Genomic DNA, 22,186 nt, shown 5'->3' on the forward strand with positions numbered 1-22,186 from the left:
TTACGTCGCAGAGCACATTTTCTCGCAAGTAGAACCCTCTTCACGCAGAGTACACTCTCGGGAACGTAACCATCGCCCGGGTGGACCACATCAACGATTTGGGCGTTATCTTAGACCATCGCACTATGGGGGTTGAGGCGGCAAAAAGTCAAAAACTGAACTTTATCGGATCGCTTTTTTATTTTTACTAGTTAATAATTTAATATTTAACTAAGATATTCCCAGTTTTTCAACTCATTATCTTGAATACTGAACGCACCACAGACATCAGACTTTGAAAAGTTGAAAAATTTATATGATGAAGAAAAAAATTTAAAACACATATATTTCGATGGAAAACATTTTTTTTTTCAATTCAAAGTACACCATATGAAAGCTTATATTAAAAGCTATCATATGAACCATTCAAAATTTTTACACTCTAAATTGATCTACGATAAAAATGAGTAAATAATTATTTTTTTCAAAAATCAAAAACTTTAAAGGCTTGCCAAAAAAAATCCCCGCACTTCCCCATAATCTTTTCAGTATCAAAATCTATTTTCAAGTCCTAAAAATACAATGAAAGAGATTCCAGGCACCTTAAAGCACCGTTTTTTGAGTTATAGTCAAATAAAGCTGAAAATATCATGAAAATGAGTAATTTTTACCCATTAATGAGTAAAAATTCAACAAAGTTGATGTTGGTTTGTCAAAAAAATGTTTCTCGTGATTGATCAATCATTTCACACATTTTTCTCTTGAGTTTCATGAAATGTCTTGATGTTATTTATCATTTAATGATCAATTAGTCCAAAACCTGGTTTTCAAAAGATATAAAAAATTGGGTCAAAAATAACGCCAAGCATCGTACTTTAAAAGCTATTTATGCAAAATTCTTGTTGAAATTTATTTTAAGTTAGTTAAAACAGAAATTTTCATACAAAATTTTCAAAAATAACAAAATAGTCCAAAACACCTACACTCAGGCAAATTCTTATTACAATTTTCATAAGATGCTTCTTATGAACTGCTATTTAGAGTGTAAAATTGTTTTTCATAAGAGTCTTATGAAATTCTTCTTATTCTCATACGAAGTTCTTATGAAAAATAGAAGAATTGGCATTGTGAAAAAATAATGAACACATTCATTCAATTATTCATGTATTTCAGCTTCTTCGGAAGCATTCACTAATTGTAAAGTTACTACTTTTACTGATGTGCATGTGCATGATTTTACTCTCAAAGTCAAAGGTCCGAGGTGCAATAACACTTTTTTATGGAATCGGGTGTTGAAAGGCAGGTGATTGTCACCATGATGTTTTTTCATACGAATTAAGCAGGGAATAAAATAAAATGAAAAAATTATCTTGAATTATTTTAATTTTATGCGACATTTCTTTTCCCATAAGAATATCTTATGAAAAGCAATAACCCCCTCATTGAAACCGGTGTTCATCCTTTGAGTTCATTCCATCATAAGACAATCTTATGAATTTCATTATTTTTTCTTATGGCGCCACTTCATAAGAGAATCTTATGGTCTACATAATAGGATTTTTCTGAGTGTAATCATACTTTTTGCCGCCTCATTGTATGGAGCTGCCCCATAGTGCATCGGCTGGAATTTAAGACTCATACCTACGAATTACATCGTTGATAAAGCATCTAGAAGTCTTGGCTTCTTATTTCGCGTAACAAAGGAGTTTAAAGATGTGTACTGCCTAAAAAGCCTGTATTGCAGCGTAGTTCGCTCAACTCTCGATTATGCATCTGCAGTTTGGTGCCCGTTTTACCAGAACGGAGCTGAACGGATAGAGGCTATCCAGCGGCCCTTTATACGGTATGCCCTGCGACACTTGAACTGGTTAGATCCGATCCGTTTACCCAGTTACGAAAACCGTTGCCGACTAATTGATTTAGACACGCTTCAAAATCGTCGAAACGCTGCACGTTTTTTAATCGTAGCGGATCTCCTTGCGTCGATGATTGACTCTCCCACGCTGCTGGAGGCTATTCCCCTCAGTGTGCGGCCCCGAGGATTAAGGAACAAAAATCTGCAGGTCTATGTTCCCATCCGGCTGAATAACTACGGAGCCAACAGCGCTCTAATGGGAATTTTGAGAACTTTCAACCGCTTCGCCGAGTATTTCAACTTCGATGTTTCAAGGGCTACTTTCCGAAGACAAATTTTAATGGTTTCGAGAACTCTGTAGATTTAAGTAGTTTTAAGTAATTCACCATTTTATTAAGTTATCGTTGATGTTTTTACAAATAAACAATCACTTTCACTAATCACTTTCCTTTCGTGTTCCCGTGTAAATACAAAATCTAATTGTTCAGTTCCAACTGTGCAGACTAGTCCGACGTTCGGAAGCAGTTCCGGTGGACCGCAGAAGCGTCCCAGCTGGGGAAACTACGCACTGCTTCCCTCGGCTCACGCGCTTGCTCACACTGAACAGACACTGTGTCGAGTGAGGCAGCAATAATAGTTCCCCCCAGGTGAAGCGATTCAGCGGCCCGCCGGAACTGCTTCCGAACGTCGGACTAGTCTGCACCCCAACGAAACAGGTTAGTTTTGACAAGATCCGGCGAAGAAAATGATCACTCAGCATAAGCAAAGATCCATGGCTTGAATTGGCTAATACCCTTACTTTTACACAACGTTTAGCGGTTTTCATTAGCAGTCGCTAACTTTGACTTAGTGAGCGATTTAATTGGAGTCACTCAGTATTAATTTTGCGATGCCGAACACCATCACCCATTCAAGAAATTATTGTCTCTTATATTTTCGAACGTGAATCGGCTAGGCGTGCCTTACATGGCAACAAATGATTCAGTAGGTATCAAGAAATTGTAGTAGAGGAAGATTTTGTATATTTATTTTTAATCATAACTTTGCTTTTATTGATTTCCTTCCAAAAAATGTTTGGGATACATGTACAAATTTTTATTTGTCGAACAGGTTCCCTGGAAGATTCGAATTCCAATTCCACAAGATGTAATTGTTCTAAGTAACAAATTAAAACAAGGCTAACCAGAAACCCATCATACAAAATTGACAATACGGTGAATCGATTCCCAAGAAAATTAAATGTTTTCAAGTGCGCTAGACAAAAAAAAAAACCCTTGAGGACCTACCTTGGAAATAGGGAATCAATTTGCACATAATGCTGCCGAAGACAAATTTCCGGAGAACCTGGCCGACCAAAGTAAACGGCATGCAAAATACACCGAGCAGCAGATCCGATATGGCCTGTAATGGGAGAAAAAGAAAGAGATAGAAAGATATGTCTGGATTGATGGATTTAGGACGAAAATTTAATTATTTCCATCTTATGAATGTTTCCGGAGGTGCAATTGAATTCTGATTTATTTTTTTGCTTTCTAGGAAGCCTATTTTTAGCTTTGATAAATGTTTCTGGAAAACAATGCTCTTGTGCGAAGCATGAATTGAAAATTTCTACATCTTACCGAAAAGGTTTTGGAACATAGAATGTGGAAATGGTTACTTTTCTAAAAGTAATAAAGCTTATGGAAAAAAATTTCAATAGGAGTACATACAATGCTTTATTCTTTCTATTTTCTTATTCCAACATTCAGAATCATATTTTTATAGCTTGTTTCACATTTCCCATATAACATTTTAAGAATATCCTTTACAAAAAGCTTCAAACTTTGTATTGTTTCATTCCCAGTAAGGATTCAGCGACTCCAAGGAAATAAACTGCTTGGGCAATACCGAACAGTGGTGCCAGCACTATCATACGGCAAAGGCCTCCCTTGAAGAAGGCTTTGGGTCCTTCGTTGGCTAAAGTTTTCTTCGCGCAATCCACGATTCCAGTGAATTCCACTTCTCCTTCTGCTTTTTTCATGGCTTGTAAACGTGTCTTGATGACATCAAATGGAGTAACGGCCAGGGCAGAAAATGACCCCGAAGCACACCCGCTCAAGAATGAACACCAGAATACGGCTTCCCCGGATCCATCCGCTTTCCGTGGGCCGAAATCGTTCAAGGTGGCAAATAATGGGAAGTATACGATTGAGAACGAAACATCTCGTAACATGGTGGCTCCTGTGCCCTTGTAAAGTCCGGTGATGCCTTTCGTTTTCAGCAGTGTCGTGGCTATTTGGGTAGCTGTAGTCCTAGGGATCGTCGCGCCAGTTTCTTTCGCCTTGGCGGCCAGTCTCCCAGCATCTTGCATTTGAATCTTGAGCAATTCCATCGGAGTTGTGATGACTATCTGACAAAAGCCGGCCAAACCTCCGGCAGCCATTTGTCGAGTAACTGGCAGTTGACCACCGCTATCACTCGGTCTCAAATGATATCGGAAGAAATCGTTGGCTGCCAATTTTATGGCTTTCTCCGGTGTAATCAGCACGATATTAACAGCCGATCCACGGTACATTCCGAAGTAGCCCTCGGCTTTGTAGGTTTTCTTGAAGCAATCGAACATTGACGTGTACATTTTCTCGCCATTTGGTCCAATTTGTTGATTTTGAAGCCGTGTTTTAACTAAATCCAGTGGAAATACACACGATACGCCAATGATGCCGGCTATTCCTCCGTTGATAATTTTCGGAAGCAGCGAGAACTGGTTTGCTGAATCTGCTGACGGTTTGCTGGCCATCGTTGTCAATTATGTTGGACACCATAAACCGAAATTTACTGGAATGCGTTTTTAAACCGCGAATAATCAGTCTGAAGAGAGGAACAGTGTTGATTTGGTCAACTGCTGTCTTTTTGCTCTAACATAAACAAAAGGGCTACTAGATAGATACCCATGTCTCGGAATACAATTTAGCGGGAAACAACTTGTTTTGTATTGTATAATTGATTGCCATAATGCCCGTGCCACCCTAGCTGTGCTATTGAAAATAAGGTCGCTCTCTCTAGAACTCACTCTCACTGGCACGATCAACTACCGATCGTGCTGACAGCATAGTAAATAAACAGAGGCAATAAAGTCAGTTTAGTCCAACCACCGTAGTGTACACATCGCCTCATTATTTTTACCCCCGTCGGTCGTTCGAAGTAGTGGGAAATAAAAAGTATAGTTCCCTTCAGAAATCGGAAGTGTTATAAATTTCGGTGTGAAGAATATCACGGGACCCTTCCGTTGCCAATTGACGAGGCCTCATTTGCCTCAGTTGACGGACAGTCGGTGTGCACGAGATTTGGCACAGTTCCAATCGCCCTGAGTGAAAGTGCTTACAGTCCGCTGATAGAAGGTAGGACGATTCGGAACACAACTGTTAAGGACAACTGTATCCGAAGTCCATTATTCGTTGCTAACAATTTTTGCAGCCACGGGCCTGCAAGGCGCACCACACCATCTCTAAGGAGGACCGTAGGGATGTTGCTGTTTTAGTTCCGAACACTACCAGGACGTTGTTACATGCCGCACGCCGCCCCTGACGTAAAAAATAGACGCTTACGTTTTAAAAAAATAAAATACATAAGAATCCGTGGTCCATACAGGCGGTTTATATCCAAATTCCGACCAAAGCAACCACACCGGTGGTCCATTATAACAATTTCAACTCAACTTATCTTTAGAATCCGTATAAGAGCATCTGTATCCGTGATTTTTCATTGGATCTACATAGTTCAAACAACAATTGAACCAATGAAATAAGATCCAATCCAGTAAAAAAACGCAACCCCACTTGTATTGCATTAACTGTCAAACGGTTTAGAACTGCGTTCTAATTGAGTCCAAATCTCAGTCCAAATCAGTTATCGACCAATCCTTAGAGCACTTTTATCCGTGGTCTATGTTTGGGTCTAATTTAAACAAGTATTGGACCAAAGAAATTAGATCCAACCCAGTGATAATACTGGCAACTCGTGCTCCTTTAACTGTTAAACGGTTCGGAAATCCATCAAATTGGATCCGAATCTCATCAATTTGAAGATTTTGACGATTGGACAGTTGAACGTTGAACGATATAGACGTGTTTCCGCGCTACTCCAGCAATTACAGAACTCTTTTTTTTTTGTCAAAGCAGTCAAGTGCCTTCGTCAGTTATTTTTTTTTTTTTTTGTGTTGTGCTACCGCGAACAAAAACAAAACAAAAATGCCAAAGTGTCATATTTCCACTTGTGATGTCGTCGATAGCGTCCACCTTTGGACGTGTACGGGCCCATGTCACCGAAGGTTCCACGCCGCTTGTGTTGGAGTGCAGCGAAATTGCGAGGAGTCAATCAGGAGGTTCATGCTCCCGGTTTGCCGTGACTGCCAAAATTTGATGTCAGAGCAGATCGACCAAACGAAATTAATGGCACAGCAAACAGAAATATTGGAGCAACTAAAGATCCAAAACATCTCCCACGAAAAGCTGAGTTCTCAGGTGGCAAAATTTTCTTGCCTAGAGACATTGATTGATGGTATCGACACGATCTCCAATCAGATCAATGGCCAAAAAATTGAGCTTTCGGCCCTAATAAAAGCGGCATTGCGACCACCTCCGTCTGCTGAAGATTTACTTGACACGCTCTCATCATCAATGAAAGAGCAGTACGTGTCAGCTTTTGACGGTCATAAAACGAAAATTGCTCAAACGTTTGAAATGCTGGAGGAGATGATTTTGGGCCATCAAAACAGCCTGATGAATATGGTCGAAGAGCAGCATCGTAACTGCTTCACCAATTTGGAACAGGAGCTCACTCCTTCTCTACAGTCCATTGCAGTAGAACTTAATGCCTTAAGGGCAACTGTACATAATCCTTCTTCAAATGCGGACCTTATTGATGAACTTCGATCCATTCACGATGCCGTTAGCGCGAAACCTGTCCTTTCCCCACCTGCACCAGTGACGAGCCTGGCCGAGGAGCTGAACCCTAAAGTTGTCTCAGGTTGGCGACTTTTGGGCACAAGGAGGGTGTGGAAAGCTGACTGGTCAGCCTACGATGCAAGGCAAATGCGTCGCAAGGAACAACAAAAGAACGCGGATAAAGCAAAAAAGAAAAAAAATCGTCAACGCAAGGCGCGTAACCGAAATGCGGGCTTAAACCAACGAGACTACCCCAACAATAGATTAAAAAGCCGATCTCCACCTTCCACTGACAAGGAACTGCTCGCTGCCGCCAAGGTTACGTTCAATAGGAAACCTCAGCCGAAAAAGAAGATGCCGACCTTCATCAATTTTCAACGTGGAGAAACCTTAAACCCTGGATCCTCTTCTGTGCCATCAAATACACCACCACTGGACTCCGGACCCTCTCTTGTGGCACCAAATACGCCACCACATCATGATAGGCTACCGGCTAGGTTCCCGACTACTTCTGCGGCAACGACTTCACCGTACCAAGCGAATATGTGCACACATCATGCATCGACTTCCATGCCACCATATACAACGTTCAATCCGGTCCCCACTTCATTCAGTGCACCCTTTGCCGGCCCCTGCTGCCACCATGGTCCTAATGCATTTGATTTCAACAACCCGGTAATGTATCCATATTTTCTGCCCCATCGACGCGTGCCACTATAGGTACTAGCTCTTTAATTAATGTTGACCAAGCGGATCGCGTTACAATTCGTTCGCGCGACCATAGAACATCTTCTGCTCTGAATACATCCGCTATAGTAAATAATAATGAAATTGTTGCTTACTGTCAAAATTTTAACAGAATGCGAAGTGCATCGAAATTAAATACAATTTATAAAAATTTAGCAGCTAGTAGTTATACTATAATTTTGGGAACAGAAACAAGCTGGGATGCAAATATAAAGAGCGAAGAAGTTTTTGGTTCTAGTTTCAACGTATTCAGATATGACAGAAACTTTCTTCTTTCTGACAAGAAATCTGGCGGTGGTGTGGTTGTGGCAATCAGCTCTGTCTTCGATTCTGAGCTCATTCCTACGACTAAACACAAAGATTTCGAGCAGGTGTGGGTCAAAGCCCGCATCTTCAATGAAACGCATATTTTCGGGTCGATTTACTTTCCGCCAGAACATGCCACTAAAGAATATTTTCAAAAGTTTCTATTTGACATTACTGAAATGTTCGCAAATTTTGAGCCTGAATTTAAAATTCACCTTTATGGCGACTTTAACCAATCAAGTCTCCAATTCTTAATTGATGAAGAGAATGAAAGCATTCTCTTGCCGGTCTGTGGTGATAATGAAACACTGCAAATTCTTTTTGATAATCTGGCTTCGTTGTGTCTCAATCAAATAAATCATATAAAAAATGCCTGTAGCCGATATCTGGACTTATTATTTTCCAATCTGACTGATGATTTTTGCGTTGTAGAAGCTTCAGATCCAATTTGGAAAAACGAGGTGTTCCACACTGCTATCGAATTCTCAATCATATGTCCTGATCAAAAACGTTTACCAGATGATTATGAGTTTATAGAGACTTTTGACTTCTTCCATGCTAACTATAATATGATTAAAACAAAATTACAAGTTGTTGATTGGAAAACAATATTCCGAGCTGAGAACTCAACAGACAATCAAGTAGAGATTTTTTACAAAATTCTTGGTAATATTCTCAAAGAATTTGTTCCAACAAAATTAAAGCGACGAACAAATAATAACAAAAATCCGCCTTGGTTCACGAAAGAGCTTGTGCATTTAAGAAATAAAAAGCAGAAGGCACATAAAAACTGGAAAAAGAATCCATCATTAGTCACTAAGTTAGAACACCAAGAAGCCAGTAATCTACTAGCAATACGCTTAAGTACTTCTTTCCAAGACTATAATATAAAAATTGAGCAAAACATAAAATCGAACCCAAGAAACTTTTTTAGATATGTTAAAACAAAATTAAAAAACAATAGTTTTCCAACTCGCATGCACTTTGGCAGCATAGAAGGTCAAAATTCCGACGAAATTTGTAATCTATTCGCCGACTTTTTCCAAACTGTTTACACTAGTTTTTCCGAGCAAGATCGTGATACTTCCTTTTTTAGTTATCTCTCTGATTCAACGGCATTAACTGTAGTCGAATCAATTTCCTTTGAAGAAATATGTAAAGCCATTTCCTCCTTAGACAGCACTAAAGGGCCCGGGCCTGATGGAATTCCTCCACTTCTTTTAAAAAATCTAGTAAATGAACTGAGTATGCCATTATTTCTTCTATTTAACTCTTCATTGAAATCAGGTGTTTTTCCTCAAGTATGGAAAGAATCATTTCTTGTACTCATATTTAAGTCAGGAAAAAAATCTGACATAAAAAATTACAGGGGCATTGCCATTTTATCGTGCATACCAAAACTTTTCGAAGCTTTAGTGAATGAAAAAATATATAACCAAATTAAAACTCACATTACTGAAAAGCAACATGGATTTGTTAAAGGACTACAGCCACTAATTTACTGGAGTTTGTTACCTATAATATTAGCTGTATGGATTGCGGTAATTCTGTTCAGGCTTTATACACTGACTTCAGTAAAGCTTTTGACAGCATTGACATCCCCATGTTAATTTTTAAATTAAATAAACAAGGATTCAGTTCACACCTACTGAAATGGATAAGGTCCTATTTAACGACCCGCTCACAAGTCGTAAGATTTAATGGTTCACTTTCAAAAAGTATCTCCGTCACTTCTGGTGTACCTCAAGGCTCCCATCTCGGCCCCCTATTATTTATTTTATACGTAAATGATATAACTTGTCTTCTCAAGCAGTCAAATGTGCTAATTTATGCTGATGATATGAAGCTTTATATGAAAGTAAATAGCGAAGAAGACTTCAGAATCTTTCAAAACGAAGTTAATGTATTTAACGAATGGTGCATTAAAAGTCTGCTCAAACTTAACGTGGCAAAATGTTCAAATATTGTATTTACTAGAAGAAAATGTCAGTCATATGAAATTGTCAAATTGGGAGATGATCCTGTCGAGAGAGTCAACAAGATTAGAGACCTTGGAGTTATATTGGACTCAAAACTTACCTTTGTAGATCACTATAACTCAATAATTCAGAAATCGAACAGTATGTTAGCATTTATAAAACGTTTTAGTTATAATTTCAAAGACCCATACACAATAAAAACATTGTACACAGCTTATGTCAGATCCATTCTTGAGTATTGTAGCGTTGTGTGGTCGCCTTTTCAAATATCACATAAAAGCCGTTTAGAATCAGTCCAGAAACAATTTGTTCTATTCGCTTTACGAAATTTAGGATGGTCTCAGAGCCAATTACCGAGCTATGAATCACGTTGCCTGCTTATTAACATTGAAACATTAAGTGTAAGAAGAGAGTTTGCTGCAATCTGTTTTGTAAACGACATAATTAATCAACGCGTTCAGTCTGCTTATCTACTAAATCAATTAAACTTTTATTGTCCTTGCCGTCATTTAAGAACAAGAAATCTTTTCATTATAACCTCTACTCGAACTGATTATGGAAAATATAGTCCAATGAATTGTTTAATGTATAGTTACAATAAATATTATGAGAACATAGACTTTACTATGTCAAAACAGCAGCTGAAAAAAGGTTTTTACGGTAACAGGCACCGAAGAACCTGACTTTGAAAATGTAAACAAAAATCATTATTATTAAGCCTATTTGAAAATTGTAGTCCCTAGCTTTAAGTTATTATATATGTAGCCTACAATGTTTGGCGAAATAAATAAATAAATAAATAAATAAATTTTTGACCAATCCTTCTGCCAGCTCTTAAAAATGGAGTTGAAACTCGTACAATGAAATTTGGGTCTTTACCGGATAATTGGACCACGGATATAGGTGCTCTTAGAGCATCTTTCACTGGATTTCACTGGATTGTATCTAATGACGTGGGTCCAATTTTAGTATAAATTAGACCCAAGAATAGACCACGGATACAGTTGCTGTTATACTGGTGCTAAAAAAGAGGTGAGTTACGGTTGCTTTGGGTCTAAATTTGGGTCTTCACCGGCTGTTTGGACTACGGATACAGATGATCTAAGGGTTGGTCCAAAACGGATGAGATCTGGACCCAATTCGACGCAGTACTAAACCGTTTGACAGTTAATAGATCTCTCCAAATCGGATCAGGATTGGACCAATCCTCAGAGTACCTACACTGCCGGCCAAAAGTTTTTGATCACCACCTCAAAAACATGAAAATTTTGATCGACCATACCTCAGCCATCTGATAACATATTGGAATTCTATTGATCTCATTCAAGAGATCGTGAGCAAAACCTTATTTGAATGTATTTCACAAAATGTTAACATTGAGTTTATACAACTTAAATTTATCTTAAAGTTGGAACATTTTTCAAAAACCGGACTTAAAATTCAAACCCGATCATCTCAGGGAGGGGTGGACCAAATTTCAAAATTCGAGTCGCATTTGAATCCTTTTTTCATACTTATGAAAAAACATTTGTTAAATTTTATGCGAAAAATTTGCAATGTACCTAAAATACATAGAATAGCTACTTAAATCATCGTCCAAAAGTTTGGGATCACCCCGTAGTATGGTGAACGGCCAAAAGTTTGGGATCAGGCTTCTAAAACATGCATTTTTATTTCAACCGTATCTCTGTTATCAAAAGACGTATTGTTTATTTGGATTTGGAAGCTAATGAGTGGAACTTGCTTTATGGATATTAAGTTGAAATATTTTTGATGGCTAACTTCTTTTAAACTTTAGACAAAATTTCATCATTTTCTGATGGTTTTCGCCAGATAGTCCGATCGTCGAAAAAAATATGCAAATTTGTTTTGACCATAACATAAGCGACTAGGCCGGGTAGCAGCAACAGCAGGGGCTCTCGTTTCGTCAATAATTTAACACTTTCACTTCAAATGATGTTAGTAACATGGCCCTATAGCCTTTTTTTTTTTTTTTTTTTTTAATTTTTTTCTTAGCGGCCCGCCACACTCCCCCACACCAAGAAGCTCAAATGAGCCCCCTGGTAATGGACGCTAACTGTTCTCAGCATGTCTGACAGCAAAAGGAAAAACACAAACGCGAACAAAAATTTACTCATGCTGAGAACTTTAATAATATTGTTACTTAGTGCGAGGAGATGTTACGTTACAAAACTTAATTACAACATGAATCTCAGTGGAAATAATATTTCCTTTTAAGAGATCCATGTACATTTTTTGATATAAATTACTAAAATTTAATATGAAATACTACAAAAAATTTATTAAACTACATTTAATTATACTAAATTTACAGCTAAGAAAAATACAAGACAAATAATAAATAACTTCTGAATAGTGGTTGGATGTTCAACGGCTTAAATTTTCTTTGAAATAATGTATAAGTTTGGTTTTGAAACAGTTTCTATTCGTTGAATTTTTTATATCTTCAGGAAGAACGTTGAATTTGGTTGGACCAATAAAAGAAATTCGGCGTTGACCACGAGAAGTTGAAGATGTGCTGCGTACTAAGTGATGAGAAAAGCGGGTGTTATGGATTCTAACTCCTGTTGTAAATCTCAGGCTTTGACTACTGTTTGAAGAGTGCAAATTATCAAATACATAAATTATTGTTTGTAAATCGCAAAGCCTTTCGTTTCGATGTCCGTGATAGAGAGAAGCTGTTTCATGAAACCAAATTTTGTCTGGAAATACGGATGAAAAATTTTACAAAATTATATTGTAAACGAATTTTTTGAATATATCATAGTTTATAGGGATTTTATTATCATCAAATATGATAATGATCGCTGTTATTTAAACAAGAAGCAATTTAAAATAGAATCAGTCAACGAATTGCATGAAAAACGTTTGAATTGTGAGTTGGACACTAGGAATTTGGCAAACCCAGGTTTTATAAGTTGTGAAAAAACTCTTAAAACCATTTAAATCAACAACTATTATAACAAACCGAACATTTTATCTACACAGATTTATGCAATTTTTGGCTGAAAAACAACCCACAGCAGTTTTCAGAGCCCAGCTTAAAAGTATTAAGATTTCCCTTACCTGTTACCGCTTGTGGGTGTTATTATTGGTCTTCGGTTGGATCGTACTTCGGGTGGATTAATGAGGAAAATAGTAATGTTTTCCTCTAAGCAGGCTTCGGACTCTTTTCAGAGCCTAATTAACCCAGTAAACATGGATCGGCAGAGAGGTAGCTCAAATCGCCAGAGGGATCGTAACGATCTCTCTGGCGATTTTGCATCATCACATCGGTAGAGAGGAACACACCATACGCGTGCCTTGAGTGAGTGACACGAAATAATCTAAGACACGGCCTCCAGAGAAACACACGAAAACAACCCGAATCGTGTTTGTATGTTTCTCTTCGAGACGCGTGTTTGCCTGCCTGCGAAGTCGACTGCAACGATTAAAAGCACGCATATTAAAAAAAAAACAGGGAGATAAATGCAACCACACCGTACGAGAGTTCGATTCAAACTGATTTCGCTTGTACGCATTCGTATTCGTATTCGTATAGGACAAACCGAATGAGAATATTTGCGTTCTTGGAGTGTCGCCGAAATTAACCGTTTTATTCTAAGTTCGGTGACTCAACTCTCAATTTTTTGCATGCTCTGTCGATTTCTGAGAGGACGCGCTTACTGGGAACAAGAGCGGTGTAACAATCAGCTCCGCTCTTTAAATTTTTTTGTGAGCGGAGCAAGAGTGGTCGATAGGAGCAGAGTGTCAATACACACAGCTAGAGAGCGTTTTTCGTCACTCACAAAACACTCAAAATTGAAATGAGTACTCTATAAGTGCGTCTCCTAAAGAGTGCTTCTAAGGTGTACACAATGTGCGTCCAAGTAATTAATTGATGGTGCTGTGCGCTTTGGTTCGTATCTAGCTGATTTTTTTTTTGGAAGATGAATAAAAAAGAAATATTTGAATAACATCAAGCCGGAATAAATGAGAACAATATAATCTAATACACTTTAGTTGAATATAAGTCTCTATCAAACAACACACCAAACGAGTCACGCTTAGAACCGATCCGAATGCTCTTTACCTGGGGGAGGAAGACTGAATAAAAAAAGAAAAAAAATCTTTCAAACGTCAAATTTCTCTCATCAATCTACCGACCAGTGCGAAGGTTCAAAATCTTACTTTCATATTTAGTGAATTTAAATAAAACTTTTTTGATGCTGAAAAGTACTCGTTATGCATGAAACAATGATTCAATTAGGTTTTGTTTTGCTCTGGCGAATTCTGCAGATCAGGCGTATTGAGTTGCTCAAATTTCGTTGAAGTTTTTGAAGCTGATTAATAAAAATTGTTTGATTAATGGTTTTTCTAAAAATAGCTTAAATAACAGATTTAGATTTAGGGTACTTCCCATTGATCGAACAAAATTTTTGTATAGTTTAAAGTTTACGATTACAAATCTTTTCAACAATTGTTGGCTTTTTGCCGAACAGTAAAAAAAACGATACAGAAAACGATACAGCGAATTTCAGTCTTCCTCCCCCAGCTCTTTACCGGGTGAAACTTAATTATTCCCCCACGGTGGTTAAGGTAGCATAAGTATCTGCAGTATAATGATGCTACCTACCTACCTAAGGGTCCAGCGCCGATTGACCGGCGCATAGGGCTGAGATAAAAGATCTCCACTGCTGGCGATCCGGAGTGATGCTGATGGAACATTAAAAGTGAATTTTACAGTCCGCTAGCTAGTGTCGAGGGTGTTATTAACAAGATCGTTGTTTTGGATTTAGATGGTTTTAATTCCGTGAAATAAAATAAATGTTTGTCCGAAACAATTATAATCCATGTTGATATTCGAGTGTTGTCATGGATTCCTATGTGACTAACAATTGTTAAGAGGCACAATTTTGACCCATATATGCGTTTTTAAAAAACGCTTTATTGTTTCGGTAAATTATGTCATTTTTTAACAAAATTTTAAATAATTACATACTTGAACTCAAAGAGGAAGTATTTAATGACTTAAATTCATGCTAAGCTTGATATTTGGTCTACTAACATTCGAATAAACGAACAATTAGTGGTGAAAGGAAACGTAAAAGGACTAATGACGTGGGGACTGTAGTTCAAGATTTTTTTTTTGCCAAAAATCGACTTTCTGGGACTTTCTTGGTTTTCCGAAAAACGGCTGGCGAAAAAAGTCCCAAAAAGTCGATTTTTGACCGAGATTCTTTTTCGGGATAACACCAAATTCCATGCATTTCAAAATCATATGGTACAAAATGAAAGTTTCGATTCTCTCGATTTCCTTTGGCCTTTTTTTACGCGATTTTTGTAATTTTGAGGTCAATTTTTAACGATTTTTTTTTTGCATTTCGACAGAATTTTGACGTATTATGCATTTTTCAGTCTTTTGGAATCAAAATTAAAATTTCGGTTTTTCTGATTTCCTTTGGTCCCCCCTTTGGTGATTTTTGAGGGTGCTTCGAGGCACTCCTAAATAAACTCCGAATGGGTTGAAATTTTGCAGAGCTCAGTTTTTTGGGCCAATTCACAAAATTTTTATGTTCGGTTTTCGAAATTTGACAGGAACCATTTGACTAACGTACAGACATATATATGCTAGATTTGTGAAGCAATTAACATTATAGATTTCATCTTGAGTAGAAAATATTTTTTCATAAAAATGACGCTTATTTTCACAACGGATTTTCGGTGAATTTCCACTCCAGCCAAATAGTGTAACGTGATTAACCTTCCAAAGCCGTTCGCTAAATATCCGTTTCGGGGAAATATGAGTTGTAATTTGATTTCGTTCTCCTGGCTGTAAATGTTAACCGATTTTGATGATATTATATTCATTGTGTAGGTAATTTATTCTATTTACTCAACATTTTAAAATAAAGTCGATATGTATTACCAGGTTTTCAGAAACTGGTTCAGAAAGTTAAAAGTCCGAAAAATCAATTTTATTTTTAAAATACTCATAACTTCTGACAGCATTTCTGTATTTAATTATTTCATTGATGTTTGAAATTGTCAAGAATCCATCTATCCGACAATGTATAGATATGTTGGCGTCCAATGAAAGTTTTTACCGCTATGACAGATCTTCCGGTAGAAAAAAGTCTTACTTTAAAAAAACGACATCCAGTTTTGGCTTTGCTTAGCTGTATTTCATTTCTCAATGAACCGATTTTAAAAACTCAAATTTTAGTTTTTGGCGTTAATTTGATCATTATTTTCATAGAACATACTTGGTCTGTCAAAACTACCAGTTCATCAGTATATTGGAATGATGATAAAGATGTTTGAAATGTGCGCTTCGGGTCATATTGACCCGAACGGCTTTGGAGGGTTAATGCAATTGGGCATCCATATATGAGGATGCAATTTTCTACAAATGCTTTGGCAATCGTATTTGCCTGTTTGTCTGGTATTGGAGTCGCGATTACATATTTAGATTGTTTGTTTAGTTTCATTTGTGTTTATTCTGTGTTTGTTTTGTTTACATTTTACACACAGTTTTACGTAATTTTCGATAGTTTGTTTCATGTTGTGCCAATAGTATCTTGACCTGAGTCGTTTTAGTAATCTACATGTACCAATATGACCACCCGTAGGCTCATTATGGTTTTCTGAGATTATTTTTTGGATTGTTTCATCGTCTTTGATAATTTGTGCCGGCACATAAATTATAATTGTCACATATTTCAATGTTTTATTACATTCTTGTTTAAACATTTCTTTAGTAATTTTTGTGAATATATTATCATCATTTCTCATAGCTATCTTTTTTATTTTCATTCTTATGGCCATTTTTTCTAGCGTCTGCAGACATATTTGTAAACTTGTATTTTTTCCTTTGTAAAGTATTTGCTCTTGTGCAATTATTTTTTTCAGGTTTTTTGTCAAAAGTCGTATACACAACTTTTCGTTATGTAAATCAAAAATAACTTTGGGCATATTAAATGCATCTAAGTTATTGATCGAATCATAAGCTTTGAGGTGATCAGTCTCGTCAGCAGATGAAGCGATTTTCGTGTCGTTATTTTTCTGATTTATTTGTTGCCTTGTCAAAGATCTTGTTTGGATTGGCAGTATAGTTAAACTTTGGAGTGCATCAGAGTCGATCACAACGCGGGACAAAGCGTCAGCGCTAACGTTGTTTTTCCCGCTTATGTGTTCGACATCAAATGTAAACTCTTCTAAATCAAGTCGCATCCGGGTCAATTTTGAACTTGGATTCCTCATCGAAAACAAATAGACAAGCGGACGATGGTCAGTTTTTACCGTAAAACGTCTACCATACAAATACGGTCTGAAGTAGTTGATTGCCCAATGTATTGCAGTCAACTCCTGTTCGATGGTAGATTTATTACTTTCGCCCTTTGTAAATGTTCTGCTTGCATAGGCTACAGGCAACTCAATATCACCATGCGATTGGGATAAAACAGCACCACATGCAATTTTAGATGCATCTGTGCTTAGTATAAATTTTTCTTGAAAGTTTGGAAATTTTAATACTGTAGGTGATATTAATTTTTGTTTTAATTGTTCGAATGCCTTTTTACATTTTTCGTGCCATTCAAACTTTACTCCTTTTCTCAGTAGTTTAGGGGGGCAGTTATTTGGGAGAAGTAAGGAATAAACCTTCTGTAATAATTACAGAAAGCAGTAAACCTTTTTACATCATCAGCATTACGGGGTTCAGGGTAATTTAGTATTGCAGAAAATTTCGATTTGTCAGGTTGAATACCCTCACAAGATATGTGATGTCCTAGGTAGGTTACATCACTTCCGAAGAACGTACACTTCGAAGGATTTAGCTTTAGGTTAAATTCTCTGAGTTTTAAGAAAACTTTTTCAAGATTCGAAAGGTGGTGTTTAATGGAACAACCCACGATGATTATATCATCAATATAAAGGAAGGCGCATTCCGGGGGGAGACCGCTCAAGGCTATGGTCATCATCCTCTGGAAGCTATTGGGTGAAATATTAAGGCCAAAGGGTAACCTATTAAATTCAAAATGACCTTTTGTTGTTGAGAAAGCTGTGTAATTTTTTGAAGTTTCTTTTAACTCTATCTGGTGGAAACCAGACATTAAATCCAACGTAGTGAAATATTTGGCTCGTCCCATTTGATCGAGAATGTCATCGATCCTGGAAAGCGGAAATTTATCTGCAATTACGGTTTTATTTAACCGTCTAAAATCGACTACAAGTCTCCATTTCTTACCAGTACTTGATTTTTTAGGTACCAGCAATATGGGTGAGTTGTAAGGCGATGTTGACGGTCTGATGATGTTGTCTTTAAGTAGTTTATTCACTTGTTCATCTATCTCATTGCGATGAGCTTCTGGAATACGGTAATTTTTTGTATATACTGGCGTATTATCATTAAGCCGTATCTCTTGTTTGTAAAAATTATTGCACGTTAAACTGTCGTGTTGTAGTGCAAAAATATCACTAAATTTTGAGCATAAGTCGATTAGGTTTGACTTAGCTTCGTTCGGAACATTATCTGTTTTAAGTTCCATTTTAAGGAGTTCTTGTCTATTTTGTAGCTCGGTTTTATCAAAGGTAAAAATATCGTAGTTGTCCAGCCTTTCATATTTTCTTTCAAATGTTTTGGCTATTTTTACAATTTCAGGTGTAGTGTTTATAATTCTTATAAGGTGATTTCTAGTATTGACTATGGATTTGGCGCAGAAAACACCTTGTAAAATTTCCGTTGATTTCATGAAATAATTTCCTTCAGGTTTTCCGGAGTCAATCATTCTTAAAACCTCACATCTTGGTGGTATCACAAAATAACCACTTAGATTATCTTGAATTGAGCATTGAAAGCTGTAAGTATCCATGAATCATAGTTAATGTTGCAATGAAATTTTGTCAGAAAATCCCTTCCCAAAATTCCATCAGTAGGTATTGGGAATTCTTCGTTAATTAAATGAAATTTGTGTTGAATTGAAGAAATATTAGGGCAAATTATATTTGTAGTTATTGTCCCTAGAGTTTCTAACTTTTGCTGTGTTATGCCTGAAAGAGAACATTTCTCACTAACATTTACCATTTGGGTTTGTTTAATTATACTTCTTTTAAGTATTGAAATATCTGCCCCAGTGTCTACTAATAGTGTACACACTCTTCCAGATGCTTCTAATTTAATGTTGATAAAATTGGTAAAAGAAGTATTTACATTAAAACAATTTAGTGTCTGGCAATATTTCCCAACATCACATTTTGATTGTGAGACACCTGTTGGTTTGGCTCTTGATTTTGGCTGCCCTGTGGATTTGGTTGAGCACCCCCAACATGCTGATGCTGGGGGGCCTGTAAGTTTTCCTGCTGTACGAAGAAAGTGCGATTATTCGGGTGGTAACCTCCACGGTAATGGTTTCCACCACGATTACCATAACCATTGTGGTGACCATTGGCACCTCGACCTCTAGTGGTCCAATTGTTTTGGTATCGGTTACCCCGACCTCGGCCGCGATAACCATTTTTAAATTGACCGTATGAGTTTCCGTTTCTAAAATGTTTTTGGTGAGTGTTGAATGCTAGCACTTGTGCTTGAGCATTATTATTTGTCTCATTTTCCAAAACTTTTTGGTTAGCTGTTGGCAATGAATCGTATACTCCCGCTTTCAAAATTGTTTTAGTTTCAGGCGTTTTTATGCCTGAAATAAGTGCATCAATACCTGCTTTTTTTGCTAAATTATTCGCTACTTCGACTGGGACGTTCTGCTGAATGTATATTTCACACAGTTTATCTGCCAAAGCATCAATTTCTTTGCAAAAAGATTCTACTTCGCCCTTTTGTTGGCAAGTTCTCAATTTGGCCATTATTAATTCTGGTGTTTGTTCTTGTCTATTATCTTTGACCTTATTAATTAAAAGCAGTGGGTTTTCACCCACATCTGCAGTTAAATAACGTCGAGCCTTTCCTGCTAGACGCGTTTTCAGAAATTTGAATAGAATGGCATGCTGATTGGCAGGGGTAACTTCCAACAACAGTGTTGCTGAATCGATGAAAGCATCCGTTTTTTCTACTGCTCCGTCGAATATTTCGACTAGTGAGGCAGCTTGTTTTATATCAAATGCTGCCATTTTTAAATTATTTTCCTCAACTGAGTTTGCTAACAGTTGATTTAAATTTAGATAAATGAAACTTGTTAAACTTTTAGCCTTTTTGTTTAGACGGGAAAACGTGTCACTAGGCAAATCTTCTTCTAAAATTTGGAGTATGGCTACGATATTGTCATGTGCCAACTTTGTCTCCTTTAATTTTTTTTGTATTGTCGATGTATTGTAAATTCGATCTTTGGGTCTTTTTTTTATATTTGTCTGTATATTTTGCAAAATTTCAAATTCTAATTCTAGTTCTTCCATTCATTTTTTTTTTACAAGCTTCTTTTTTTTTCACTCAAAAATTATTCTTATAACCCTTTATAATTAATGATTGGTTGATAACTACTATAGACACATATCGGATTATATGATTTTTGTTTTTCGTACACTTGTTCCGCCATTACAAACAATTGAGAAAGTGTAATAATATAGTTGTATTTAAAAAAAAATAATTATTTGATAATTTGATTCTTGTTTGTTTATTTTACATGGACATGTGTGGATACTTCCATTCCTAACCACTAAATTTATCTACGAATGATGTTAGTTACCTGCAAACATCTCTTGCCATGCTCATCAGTCCAGAATTGTTGTTGTATCATCTCATATCGCTTGCTGATCGTAGATGCTTCTGCCAAATCCTTTTTGCACTCCATCTATTTGGTGAATGGCCAACTTAATCCGGGAATTCCCTCCGGGAAACAGGAACAACCAATTTAACTTAGCGAAATTTCACTACACCGTCGAATTGCCAACAATGAACAGGCTAGTCTACAGGTCCGTTAAATGGAAGTGACTGCTCAGCGCAGTGTTTTCCCAGCGTGATGGCAGGTGTTGTACGAGGAAACTCTTTCACATTGAGAACTGAGGTTTTTATTGGGGTGTAATAAAATTCGATTCACTTTTGTATATTTTGGTTTGAAATACCATCATGTCACCATCTACCGCCCAGTTAAGCGGTTTTTCAAACGTATCACAAGCCTCCCTGGGAGGTTTTTTTTTCTCGCACACTTTACGGCTGGTACAGTTCAGTTTGCGTCGGGTTTACTTCTTTTGATTTTCTATACTTGACGCAACGTGCTCAACTGCACTTCCCGTCTTGCGGCTTCGCTAATATTGCTTTTTATGTACTTCGCGTACATTTTCCCAATTATGAAAATTACTATAATTAGAACTATCACTACCAGCGCCGCGGCTATCACAGTGTTTTCTGATGTTGAAGAATTAGCCACTATCTCGTCGCTACTGAAGAAACCCATTTTCACTATTCACTGATATCAACTGTTGCAACTTCGCTGATGACTGAACGCACTACTTAACCAAGACTTGGTCACTTTTTTAACTTTAAATTTTGGATTTTAGATTCTCAGTTCACGGTCGCCATGTAATAAAACGATAATCTATCGTTTTATACTATGGGGATGTGTCATCAAAAGGACGGAACACTTCTCTGTTAGGCGTAAACTATTGAATTGAATTTATTCTTTTACTTTTGCCTTAACCTAACCTACCAAGATATTTGAAGTCTTTATTTATTATTTATTCCTTGCAGCCAATCAGAGAAGGACGCGAAAGGCGGGAGAGTGCTAAGCAAGTCCCGAAAGAGAGACTGCATGGTCAGCGCTGACGCGCTGTGTGTGGCTTAAAACAATGACTCTGTAAACTGACACTTTCGTTGGAAGTTGTTTATGGAATGCCACGATGGTGGGTCGATGGCTGATGTAGGTTTTGACTTTGAATGTTTTTGACTTTGGACTCGGGGTGATTGAATTAAGATTTGCTGACATGTGTGATACACATGTCACACCATCATCGCTGTACCAGCGAAAACCAGAGGAAAAAATCATTTCCAACTGCTATTCGATAACATTGTTATATCTATTTGTACTTTTTTTTATTTCTTAATCCTTTCCAAAATGTTTCAATATGCCTTCACCGAAACTGTTTATCTCAATCAAAAGCTATCAGAAACAAATCGAATTATCGGTAGTCAAAATTAGCCGAAATCTTATTCAACTCTTTCCATGGATATTTTTCGGGCACCCTCCTTCAATAGGATCAGGAAAATTGATCTCGTCCCATCGCAATAGAATTCAAGATGGATTAGGATTTTCTCAACCTTTTCCAGTATAGTGGCCCCGGTTCAGCTCTCAGAAGGCTTCTTCATTTCACCTTTAACACCCGGGAATGTTTCCTTCGATTTGGATTGATTTTCAACCTTGAGCCATGAAATTCGTTCGAAGGACTCGTTCCAT

At 37.2% G+C, this 22,186-nt stretch overlaps 2 protein-coding genes across 2 annotated transcripts in view; both read right to left on the bottom strand.

Moving 5' to 3' along the window:
* Window positions 1-22,186, bottom strand: part of LOC129757452 (uncharacterized) — a 171,115-nt gene that overhangs the window by 106,395 nt on the left and 42,534 nt on the right. The window contains exon 3 of the mRNA XM_055754687.1: window positions 3,121-3,235. Within this exon, the coding sequence (XP_055610662.1) occupies window positions 3,121-3,235 (115 nt within the window). The remainder of the gene's footprint in view (window positions 1-3,120; window positions 3,236-22,186) is intronic.
* Window positions 3,579-4,707, bottom strand: LOC129757465 (mitochondrial glutamate carrier 1-like). Its single transcript, XM_055754696.1, has one exon. The coding sequence runs from the start codon at window positions 4,608-4,610 to the stop codon at window positions 3,651-3,653; it is 960 nt and encodes a 319-aa protein (XP_055610671.1). The 5' UTR covers window positions 4,611-4,707; the 3' UTR covers window positions 3,579-3,650.

Source organism: Uranotaenia lowii, chromosome 1 (genome assembly GCF_029784155.1).
Source record: "Uranotaenia lowii strain MFRU-FL chromosome 1, ASM2978415v1, whole genome shotgun sequence".
Classification (NCBI taxonomy): Eukaryota; Metazoa; Arthropoda; class Insecta; order Diptera; family Culicidae; genus Uranotaenia; species Uranotaenia lowii.

Coding starts and splice junctions, on each gene's coding strand:
- LOC129757465 (XM_055754696.1), bottom strand. CDS start 4,610: ATGGCCAGCAAACCGTCAGCAGATTCAGCAAACCAGTTCTCGCTGCTT.